A 12,626-nucleotide genomic window follows, 5' to 3' on the forward strand; every position below is an offset into this window, starting at 1 on the left:
GATACAGATGTCCCGTGGGTCATCCTAAAACATCCTAGAAGGGGTGCCCAAAAAAATCTTAAACAGGAAGTGAGTTATGGACAAAATCCAAAATGGCCACCTAAACTGTTGACCGTTGACTCAAAAGACACCAAAATAATCTCCAAAAAGCATAAAATGTGGCACACATGTCCCTTGGGTCATCCTATGACATCCTAGAAGGGGTGCCCAAAAAAATCTGAAACAGGAAGTGAGTTATTGACCAAATTGAAAATGGCCGCCTAGTGTTGTCGATTGACTCAAAAGACAACTAAAGAATCTCCAAAAAGTATAAAATGTGTCACACATGTCCCTTGGGTCATCCTAAGACATCCTAGAAGGGGTGCCCAAAAAAGTCTTCAACAGGAAGTGAGTTATTGACTAAATTGAAAATGGCCGCCTACAGTGCTGGCGATTGACTCAAAAAGCCTATAGAATCTCCAAAAAGCATACAATTTGGCACATATGTCCCTTGGGTCATCCTAACACATCCTAGAAGGGGTGCCCAAAATAATCTGAAACAGGAAGTGACAGGAAGTGACAGTCACTTAGTGGTAGCAGGGACAACATCTTAACTGTTGTGTGACATACAGGTAGCAGGGACAACATGTTAACTGTTGTGTGACATGAAGGTAGCAGGGACAACATGTTAACTGTGTGACATGCAGGTAGCAGGGACAACATGTTAAAGGGATATTTCACTTTCAAAAAAACTTTGGGTCATTTTATCGTCTACTCAGGCTTTTGTGAGCCCCCCAGACCGTTTTTAAGGGGGGGGGGGGGTGCTAGTGTGTGTGTCTTTGATCTTCTGCTTTCCCGCACAAGGTTGCAACTTTGTTTAATTTCAAGCACGAGAACCTGTCTGCTCCCACACTCCAAGCACGAGAACCTGTCTGCTCCCACACTCTCCTACATTTTTGGGGCATTAAAACGCTATGGAGTTGTGCCCCAATAGAGGGCTTGATCTCTGGTCATATGAAGATTTGTACAATATATTATGTATTGGTAATCATTCATAGGGTCTTTTAAAAGTTTTAGAAAACAATTAAGTATATTTGGCATTGACAATATATCACTTAGAAAAGGATTAATGTGGAAGGTCATCTTATTCAGAGTGGTTTTAAAGACAATTTTGGGCATTTAGAGTTGTTTAAAAAATATTTAAGACATTTTTCATGGGTTATTTTTGCCAAATCTTTTAATATCAGTCTATTTACTATAAATGTAAAAGTTATATTTAGCACAATCAGCCAAAATGTCAGAATTATATCAACTTTTAGGAATCATGGGTCATTTCTGGCGGCCATTTTTAATTTTTCCTTTAAAAAACCCTTTAATGGGTCCAAATTTTTGGGCACCCCTTCTGAGATGATGAGATACATCCTAAAGAGTGCGTGTACCAAATTTGGTGCTTTTATCCGCCGCGTAACGATTTGGCCATTTTTTGTGCTTAGTACCCCCTACTAATACTGGCTACTATATATTCAACTATTCTTGACTCCATACGTAATGTTCAACATGTTACATTAGGTCCTGACAAGTTAGTATTCTTCTTTCAAGGCCAATCATCTGTGTCATATTAAACTATTAAATGAGCTTCTATTCATAACTGTAAGGATTCTATTCCATCATACATTTGGAATAGAATCACCAACACTAGATGTGTTTTATCCTGCATTACCTGCTTTCATAGCTGCACTATGTAACTTTCATCTTCTAACCCGGAATGGAACATGGTTTCTTGCGCAAGTGCTGACATTTTTACCATTGAGCTAATAGAGCCTGTCTGTTTGCTCAGGGGATAAATGTAATCTTGACCATTAGGTCAAAATTCATGTCAGATCCTGTGTCTAGGTGAGACATGACCTTTGATCTAAATGTCTCAATAGAAGAGCAGGGAGACAAAATACAACCACCTCGATATAAGTTATTTTGTATAAACATACTCTACCATACAGATTGGACAACATTTAAATGTATTAATAAAAAAAAGTTACATAGTGCCGCTTTAAATGATAAGCCCCATTTTTTGTTCATGCTCGTTCCACTTTAGCAGGACTGTAAACGAGAACATTTTCATCAAAAACATTCATCAGCCATCATTACTGCAGTGGATAAACAACACGCAGCAATTTGAATGACAGCAGTTGAAGTACTGCAGGTACATAATGTGATTTTACATTAAGTGATTAACACTGGTGTTGACTCGTCCCCATTCATCATTCTGTTTGGTAGATAATGGCTGTTATGTTTTTTTGGAGCCATCAGCAAAAGTCGTCTTTCATGCTATTTCCGGACAAGCATTCTTGCCGGGGGTTAAGGGGATCGAGTCATGATGACAAGGGTTCATGTTGTGCGTCATATACCCCTCTTCATTTTCATTACACTGCCTCATATGACACCTGCAACAACATTTCATTCTAAACAGGGATATGAAACATTTCATAACTTTTTTTATTTTCGCATTAAAAATAACTTGCTAAGTATCCTACTGTGGAACTCTTCCGGAGTTGTTTTGAGAGCTTTGACAAATTATAATATAGGATCTATTAAATGTTGGAGCATTGCCCATATGCCTTTTTTTTTTTTTTTTTGATAAGCATAGCTAACTTAATTTCCGATTAGTTATATTTCATGTTCAGTGTCATTATCTATAGTACCTCTAGTCATCCTAATAAAAAAAACGTTTGTTTTGTCCCACTAGTGAGAAAGAAGCCTGGCATTAGACAACTTAGACTACAGACTATAGACAAATAACTTTAACATAATTGATTATGAATGTTTTTGAGCCTGTGATATTGCATAATATTTAGTTAGACATTTAGTTTGTAAAGACCCGTTACAATTTACACACCAACCTTGAGGGGAGACCATATATGTTTGTTGTTTCACTCCTGAGTATCTAACTCTATTCAGCCACATGTCTTGGTGAACAGGTAAATAGAAATGGAAATCCCCTACTGCTTATAAAACAGACTCACCAGAAGACCTCGGTTTGTTTCATTACAGAATCAGAGGTGATGTAAGTAAAACCAAAGAGCTATATTATTGACTTGGGGAGGAAGGCTGGATCTATTTAGACCCCATTCTGATTCTAAACAGGCCTTCCCTTCCTGTGTTTATTGAAAAACTTTACAGAATTGTTAACATTCACTAAAATAAATGATTTCTCAGTCTCTGTAGCAGATGAATAAGAGCTTAAACCTTTATCTTTTACTGAAAATGTATTTCATTTTCCCTAATGTTCATTACAAAAAATAAAATAGAATAAAGACAGCCATACATTTTAAAAGGTTTATTATCAAAACAATTTTAATACACATGCCAGAGTAATGTTCTTTGAGTAATGTCATGAAGTCATGAAGAAATAAAGAGAGAAAAATCACATTTGGTCAGCTTCGAAATAATTTATGTCATTAATACCTCTTCCGTGATGTTAGCAAAAGGCACTGTTTTTAAACTAAATCTATATGAAAAAAATATTTTTGTTTCTTGATATAATAGTTCCTTCAATTCCAGTGGACAGAGAAATTATTATAAGGAATTATAACTAGTATAACTACTATATTGTAGTCCAGTCAGCTGCACAACATGGTGTTTGTCTGTTCCAAGTACTAGAGGGTTAGAAAGCCCTGCGGTAGCTCTCTTCTGCCATAGGTATCAGAGCCCACGTTGGTCGGGACATAGACGGTTCCCATAATATTGCTGGAACGGACCAGGACGTCTGCTAGTCTTTGGGTCATGCAGGTAGCCGTGTTGCAGCCCCTTCTCTCTCTGTAGTGGCTGGGAGGGAGAGAGGAGAGCAGAGGAATCAATGTGGGAGTTTCCATCCAGGACAGTCACATGGTCAGTCAATCAATTTAAACACGTTAAACATGGCACCCCTATTTTGGGTAAGTCATTAAAGGCAAATGTCTATAATGTCTTACATCTTCAAAAATATCAAATCTACAAGCTCACAGGCTAGCGCATTGTGATGTCCGGTACATAGGTCTTAAGCTTAAGCTATTCACACAATAACAATAGAATGTCAGTGTGAACCAATCAACACGGTATAATATTGTATATGTTCGTTTCTTGGTATGATATTGAAAAACTGCCTCTACAACAGTTAACATCAGAAAGGACCACGATGGAAGTAAGCTCTCAAGCTTTATTGTGTTTTATGCTGTTGACAAGTATGTACAAATATGAATACAAGTGCAATAATTTGCAATAAAGATGTAATGCACCTACACATTGCATTTTATCACTCTTACCTATTGCTAGCTTTCGGCCAACTTCGGACCTGTGCAGACATTAGGTTAAGGAGTTCGGTTGTGAGCCAGTTTTCGCTCAAAGAGAGTGCGTCTTCCTGCTCGCTGGATGAGGAGGGGTTGAAGTACCTGGATGACACAGGGGCAAGTAGCAAAATGTTGAATGTTGACATGCCATAATACCTACTTCAAAACCTCGCTGTTAACCCCAAGGGCTACGAGTGGAAAATCCACTTGCGTGCTATAGCTCAGCGTCCACCTTGCTGCTCCTCAACTAAAACAGAAGCATCTTTTCTCACTGTGGCCTTGATATCCATGAGTTCAGGCTCACCCTTGGCATAATGCTCTCTTGCCTTTGAAGACCCATCTCAATGACATATGCTAACTGATCTGACATCATTGATTTTTCAGACTGAGTGATAAATGAAGCCCCTGTATGTAACATTATCTCCACGATGTAACCTTAAAAAGCTGCAATGCTTCATAACATTATTGTAACCAGTCTGTATGGTAGAGTATGTTATTTAACACAACACATAACTGTGGTGGTTGGTGGTTGGTCTCCCTGCTCTTCTATTGAGAAACGTAGAATACTACAACACTCTCAAGTGCACAATGCATTGTTGTGGCGTCAACTCACCTGTGGCTGGGAGCTGTAGCAACGCAGTGAACCAATACAAGCAGCATGGAGAGAAACACGGCTAGCCTCAGGTGATACATGATGGGCAGCAGTAGTCACTGTAAAATACATTGTCCTTTCATAAGGTCGAACTTACTGAACTACTTTCAAGTCACATTTGTCAAGAAAAGATTAGATGATTACAGCATTGTAATCAGAATTGTATGCACATAATATAGAGTATATTATTTTACAGATTGCATTTAAAACAAAGGCTTTTGTTCAACTGACTTTCAAAAATCTAAATGTCACTCATAATGTTGTCTTTCACATGTTGGGTAGCTTCTATCTATCTTAATAATTTAATAGGACAAAATATGCCCCATTATTGCCCCTTCTTTGGAATAAATGTCGAATTCTTCCATAACTACAGAGAAATGAGTGAAAAGGGTACATTTCTGTTCTTAACTCCAAAGACTAAATGACTGCAAGGCTTCAACATCGCACCTCAGGAGAGATAAACAAACCACTCACCTTCAGATGTTGGACCAGTAGCCAGGGGTAACCAGTCAGTCTGTAGTGTAGACTGTGCAGTCAGTCAATGCTATACAGTCAGTCAGTGGTATACAATGCTGCAGTGCAAGTTTCTCAGGCTGTCAAACACTTATAGTCTCCACACATCAAATAATTTGTGACATCACCGTCTCTCTGAATAATAGTCCTGCCTTTCCATTTTACACAGAGTGGGGTGGGGGAGCATCTCTGTGGATGTGCGGGAGGTTCACTTGGAGATGTGGGAGTCATCGTTAATGCACGCACAAACCCATACCATAGCACACCTCACCATAACACATGCAAATACACCCATCACCCTTTTCGTCATCACCTTCGTCATCATCATCGTCACCTGCGTCCGTGGTGGGACTGACCCACAGCAAACCCCCACCAAGGGAGAGGAACCCTGTCAAACTGGAGACCGGACTGACCTTCTACATCAAAATATGACAAGTTTGAAATGAACTCTGGCCCCTCCTCCACCCTCTAGGGTCCCATCATTAATGAATAATGGATGTTTAAAGTTATATGAATATGAATTACCATAATTAATAAAGTGTTTCATGATGACTCAATAGCGGGTAGCACGACTGGATATAGGGCCCTGTGGGTCCATTGTCAAACATTAGACAAGATTCGCTTAAGTAACAGTAAAACACGAGATTTGTACAACAAAGTCATATTTTTGTCTCTTTATATTCATTATATGACATGCCATTTAAATAGAATAGTACTTTTATACTGTATATGAGAGGTTGACCATACGCTGTAAAAACCTTGTTTTATGAAACAACAGCTACAGAAAATGGGGGATAGAATTTTATCGTTTACACTGCCTTGTCATCTATGCATGGCTCGATTTTTGCACTAGATATAATTTAGATATTCTAGATATTACGCTCACTCAACAATAAATGTAAGAATCATTCAGTAAATAATGGCCAAGTGACTTGGTTATTGAGAAATTGGTTTCAATTAAATATTGAAAGAATCTGCACAATAACTGCCCAGTTTTATAAGAATCCACTGCATAATTGTGCTCTTCTTCAGGGGTAAGGAGGATAGCTACTGAGAGGGGTTAATGTGTAGAATCTTGAGAGGGGTGAGGAGTAGGACAAGGCAAAGAAGAAAGGAAGATGAACGTTGTGGGTGGATGAAGAGGTTGCCTTGGAGAGTCCATTTCAGAATGTAAAGGGACGAAGGGGAAGAACATATCTTAATATATATATATTTTTTTAATAATAAAAGTAAAAGAAGAAGAGGAAGTTAACAGTTTATTAAGGGGGATTTTAACAAAGGCTGGGTGAAGAGATATAAACAGGGGTTAACACAACTTCTGTCCGGATCAGGGTATTTCCAGCTTTACTCTTCGTCTATATTGCCTACTATACATAAAAGCACAGAGGATAAATCAGAATACAAGAGGGAGGCCAAAGTCTACACGCTGTCCATGGTACTGAAGTCTCTCCCTATGTCTCAGCTTCCAAGTTATTGTTTTTGTATCATCGCTAATGGATTACAGGTTACATATTGTAGTAAATTGTACATATGAGGACTGGGGAGTCACTCTCTAGTCATGTGTATCTGGGTTTGATCAATGATTGAAGCATTACAGGGCTTTAGACATCGGACAGAAATTTGGTTGCTGGAGTTTGCATTTGCGTTATACAGAAGTGTAGGACCATGCTTCTTTAAGAACAGCCATCACATGATTTACACCGCTGTTTCACAGCATAGTACAGACATGTCCAAAGTCCGGCCCAGGGGATAATCGGGGCACGACTCGAGGGTATATTTTAAATGGCCCGCACCACAGCTTGCTTCCTTAAATGTATTATTTATGACCCACCAGGATAGTCATATGAAATTCATACATTGACGTTTAGTTTTTTAATTAACCTGGGCAGATAGGCTATTTCTCAGTAGAATTTGTAAGGATTCCTAACTGCTTGTTCCTTACATTGTTTCCTTCATACGATGTGAAAGAAAGGCTATTTTTTATTTAATTTAAACAAATTTATAGTGACCTTTTAACACCTGGATACACTGCCATTTGAAAAAAAAAAGTATTGGACTGTAAATATAGATAGATAGATAGATAGATAGATAGATAGATAGATAGATAGACAGATAGATAGATAGATAGATGATGACAAATGATTGTGATGCTGCATTAACAAATTTAGCTGGGGACCTTGGGGACCTGGAGGTAATAATTATAAAACCCACAGAGAGACGTAAAGTGTGACCAATAGCATTGATCTAAAAAAGAACTAAATATAGAGCTATGAGGTTTCTGGCGACACTGATGATAATCTGGTTGATAGTGCACAGCAACTAATCAATTTCTGCATCTTTTCATCATCATTTCTTTTGGTTTGAACTTGTGATGATGTTCATGGATTAACATATCTGTATATTTGATTTGCCTCTCCTAGAAATAAGCGTATACAATAGGTAGTGAAAAACAGCACAATGCATGCAATGCAGCCCATATTTCAGCAGCATGCCTAAAGGTTGTAACTAAAGGCAGTCAGGAAGGTTGAAGAAGCCTTTGATGACACAGTGCCATGCTGTGCAGCCATGTCACACCAGATAAGCATGTCATCCAGCCTATGGGCTCCATTGTCCATCACCATCGATTTGCATACCATCCAAGTAGAGCAGCCATTGTGATTATCAGCACCTGTGCTGAACTTCCTATTAGTAAAATACTTCCTGCTGTTTCTTAACCTTCTGCAAACTATTTGCAATTTTTGGTATTATTGCTGCCGTCCGATCCTGCTGTGTGAGGGATGCATCTGTCAGGGGGCTTGCCCCTGGCCTTGCCCCTGTTGATGGTGTCCAGTCTGGTGAGTGCCAGCGTGTCTGACAGCTTCAGAGACTGCAGCCAGTTCTTCTACATGCACACACCACCCGTGGGCATACGGGGAGCCAGCCTGAAGAGGCTCTGCCAGCGGTACAAAGACAAACCACGCTACGCCACCATGTATGACACCAGCCGTCGGCTCCCTCTTTACTCTGCTTACTTCTTCAAGAAGTCTGATGGGAAGAGGAGGATGGATACCCCCTGGATGTATGAACCCCAGGTAAAGAGAATAAGAAAGGGATGTTCCACTTTGTTTGAAATATAATGGCACTACATGCCAGTATAAAGGAGGGAAATATTTTGAAGCAATGCAAATGGCAAAATTTCCCTGCAAGACACAGGGTCAAATATTACAATATTTCCTGAAAACAGGCTCCATGTGAGATGGAAGCCTCAATGCTGAGTGAACCCCTAGTTCTTTCTTTGTGTTCTTGGGGGTGCCCCAAAAATGTGCCTTATTAAATAAATCACATTCCCCGCCAGAGGGTTTTTTTTTTTTTACTTCCCCCACTGCCAGCATTTTTTAACCTTTTTTAACAATTTTTAAAGTAGTCACAAAATATTTTCCGTGATCACCGTCCTCACGGTGATCCCCTCATTACACACACACAGGAGTCTCGTAGAATCGTGGAAAAAAATAATCCGATTGCGGTAATCCGTTCTATAATTGCAGCCAGTTGAAAATAGCATGTTTTTCCCAAAATAACATGGTAAAAAAAAAAGTACACAGGAGCCGAGATACAGGATTTTAAAGTAATAAGTTAACCAAGGAGTGAATGGAGCTAGAAATCTTTGGATCGTGATATCTCTGGTTCTGTGTGGATAAATTGTTTTGTTTTTTTGAACAACGGTTATACTCGTTGTTGGCGGTAAACGGGTGTATTTTTCAACAACGGTTGTACTCGTGTTTGGCAGGTAATGTGTTGGCTAGTTTAAAAGTTTGTATTCAAGAGTTTCCATAGAGGAAACGGTTGCTACATGGTTGCTGCCGTGTCACTTCAAATATTTGTCTCAAACAGTGGCAGAGTGTCAATGCCTCCTCTGTCCATAATTTCAAATTAAAAGCTCTCACGAATTTCCATAGAGCTACAGTATGTAATAACTGGAAGAAGGACTGAAAATCCATACCCACTCATTTAAATGAAAGTTGCTCACCCACCCAGCGCATGCTCCCCGCACGGAAGTATATACCTCTCCTTCTCGGTTTGGGCCAATGAGTTTGATGACATCATGGACCCATAAGCATGCGCATTAGCGTTCTTTAGGCTTTTACAAATTACCTCCATGCGCACCCTCGTGAGTAAAGCCCATTGGTCGAGGCCGTTTTGCTTGTTCATGTTTTTTGCAGTATCAAGCACCCCAGTCCTGCATTTCAGACAGAGTACTGTGACTAAAATAGTTTTTGATGTAAAGCGTCCTTGGGTTTATGAAAGGCGCTTTATAAATTCAAGCTATTATTATTATTATAAAAATTGTGGTCCAGTCATATACAAGGTCTTGACCAAATCTTGTTAATATTTATATATTAAGGATTCTAAGGAAATAGAAATCAACCTTTCATGCTTTCTATTCAAAACCACAATGTGCTGGTAGATGTTCTAAGGCAAGCTAGTGTCACATTTTGAATGACTGATGTCATCTGTCTTTCTCCCCACATGCCTACAGCTAGTGTCTGAGGATGAAACCGGCAACATGAAAGTACTTCCGCTTAGTGATGACACTGACCCTCTGATTGAGGAGAACCAGGCTGTGCTCGAGGACTATGCAGACGCTGTCAAATATGAACGCGGATCACTGAACCCTGATCAGCATCAAGCAGAGCCTGACGACAAATCCTCCACTTATACACTCACCAACGTGGTACCGCAGGAAACAGAGTTCCTGGACACTTCCTGGAACCCATATTTGGGCAGTGTCCGCCAACGCCTCAACAACTTTTGCCGCGGGAAGTCCTTCATGGTCACCGGAGTGACCGCTTCAGGGGAGACCATTCAGCGAGGAAACAAGGGTCGGTTAGCGATTCCGAAACACCTGTGGCTAGCATACTGCTGCCCGCGGTTTGACCGTAACTCCCCGTATGAGGTGAGATTTATGTTCCCAAGCTACGGGGGCTATGCACTAAATGAGCAGACTGGCCACAGTGTAGTGGAGGTCCCTCTCAAGACACTGGAGGACTTCCTGAAGCGCCAGACAGACATGGACAGCAATATGGCTATTTTCTACAAGGGCTGTGTGTCAGAGAACCCCATCAAGAAGAAGAGAGACTTGAGCAATGTTTCTTTGGTGGCAGAGACATGACCTGAGCCTGGTACATCAAAATGGCCTTTTCAACTGAACTCAGCTAAATCTGATTTTATATATATATATATATATATATATATATATATATATATATATATATATATATATATATATGTTGCCGTAAAATACTTATACATTTTGCCTGAGTTGGATTCAGGATTTTAATGAGTGTTGTATAATTTTTGATGTCATTTAATATTGTTTGTGAATGTCAGTTCTTCCAAGTCCAAACTCACAGAAGCAGTACAAATTAAAATAATTTCATGGTTTGGAAGAAATCTTAAATATTTCAAACCAAGCTCTAAATGTTCTATCGTGTCCACTTTGAAGGGTTAACCGTTTCTGAACATGATCATGTTAGAGAGTAGAGACCCACACAAATGGAACTAAAATGTATGAGTAGTTTTCAAATGTCACCTAAATGTGGAGTGTGAGTATCTGTGAGAAACAGTCTGTCACCTACTACCACATATGAAGGTGTGAAGGGTGGGTTTAGTGTCTAATAAGGTGCTGCATTTTGCAGCTGTGTGCGTGCATCACCATGCAGCACAAACAGGAAAGCTTCCAAAGCTGCCAGCATTTCTTGTTGCCTACTTTCCCAGATTCTAGTACTATGCAGATATGTTGGTTACTTGTTCACATACTTGTTATTTAGATAGACATAAATACTATTTGCTTGTCCACAAATGCTAAGTATGTTATTTAGAGAGCATGCTACTGTAAGTTTGATGTTTACCTAATCCTAGTTACTTTAAACAACTTAACTGTTTTCTTTGCACTCTATGACTGGCATTTACCCCGTCGTCTGTTGAGTTAATGCCATTTCTGACCTCTACTCTGATCTTGATAAACTGCCACCAGCAAACTTCAGACTTCATTTATTACAGTGATGATTGTATGAGTACTTTATGAGCCTGAGTTGGATTCAGGATTTTAATGAGTGTTGTATAATTTTTGATGTCATTTAATATTGTTTGTGAATGTCAGTTCTTCCAAGTCCAAACTCACAGAAGCAGTACAAATTAAAATAATGTCATGGTTTGGACGAAATCTTAAATATTTCAAACCAAGCTCTAAATGTTCTATCATGTCCACTTTGAAGGGTTATTAATGTAAACCGTTTCTGAACATGATCATGTTAGAGAGTAGAGACCCACACAAATGGAACTAAAATGTATGAGTAGTTTTCAAATGTCACCTAAATGTGGAGTGTGAGTATCTGTGAGAAACAATGTCACCTACCACATAGGAAGGTGTGAAGGGTGGGTTTAGTGTCTAATAAGGTGCTGCATTTTGCAGCTGTGTGCGTGCATCACCATGCAGCACAAACAGGAAAGCTTCCAAGGCTGCCAGCATTACTTGTTGCCTACTTTCCCAGATTCTAGTACTATGCAGATATGTTGGTTACTAGTTCACATACTTGTTATTTAGATAGACATAAATACTATTTGCTTGTCCACAAATGCTAAGTATGTTATTTAGAGAGCATGCTACTGTAGGTTTGATGTTTACCTAATCCTAGTTACTTTAAACAACTTAACTGTTTTCTTTGCACTCTATGACTGGCATTTACCCCGTCGTCTGTTGAGTTAATGCCATTTCTGACCTCTGATCTTGATAAACTGCCACCAGCAAACTTCAGACTTCATTTATTACAGTGATGATTGTATGAGTACTTTATGAGCCCTTTTATGGTGCTTTTCCATCGCATGGTACCGCCTCAATTTCTTTTTTAAATACCCCAAAGGCATACTAGGGACCATATTATGTAGTATATAATAACATGTATATAACGTTGCAATGTGACATAGCTCTGTTTAACAAAATGCTGTACCCCCTCCAACTGTAAATACTTTCCCCATGTTTTCTTAAATTGTTTTTATGTTTTGACACTTGCTTTGGCAATGTAAATGTATGTTTTATCTTTTATCATGCCAATAAAGCTCCTTTGAATTGAATTGAATATTATTATTAGTCGCCCCCAGTAGTCTGCAGTGTTGATATTTCT

The 12,626-nt window shown here is 39.2% G+C and overlaps 1 protein-coding gene across 1 annotated transcript; it reads left to right on the forward strand.

Annotated features, from left to right (window-relative positions):
- Positions 1-8,243: 8,243 nt before the first annotated feature.
- Positions 8,244-10,615, forward strand: LOC308101438 (endonuclease domain-containing 1 protein-like; the record flags this gene model as incomplete). Its single annotated transcript, XM_080450857.1, has 2 exons — positions 8,244-8,537; positions 9,983-10,615. The coding sequence occupies 2 exons, from the start codon at positions 8,244-8,246 to the stop codon at positions 10,613-10,615; spliced, it is 927 nt and encodes a 308-aa protein (XP_080306983.1).
- Positions 10,616-12,626: the final 2,011 nt, after the last annotated feature.

Source organism: Gymnoscopelus braueri (assembly GCF_963280865.1).
Source record: "Gymnoscopelus braueri genome assembly, chromosome: 15".
NCBI classification, from domain to species: Eukaryota; Metazoa; Chordata; class Actinopteri; order Myctophiformes; family Myctophidae; genus Gymnoscopelus; species Gymnoscopelus braueri.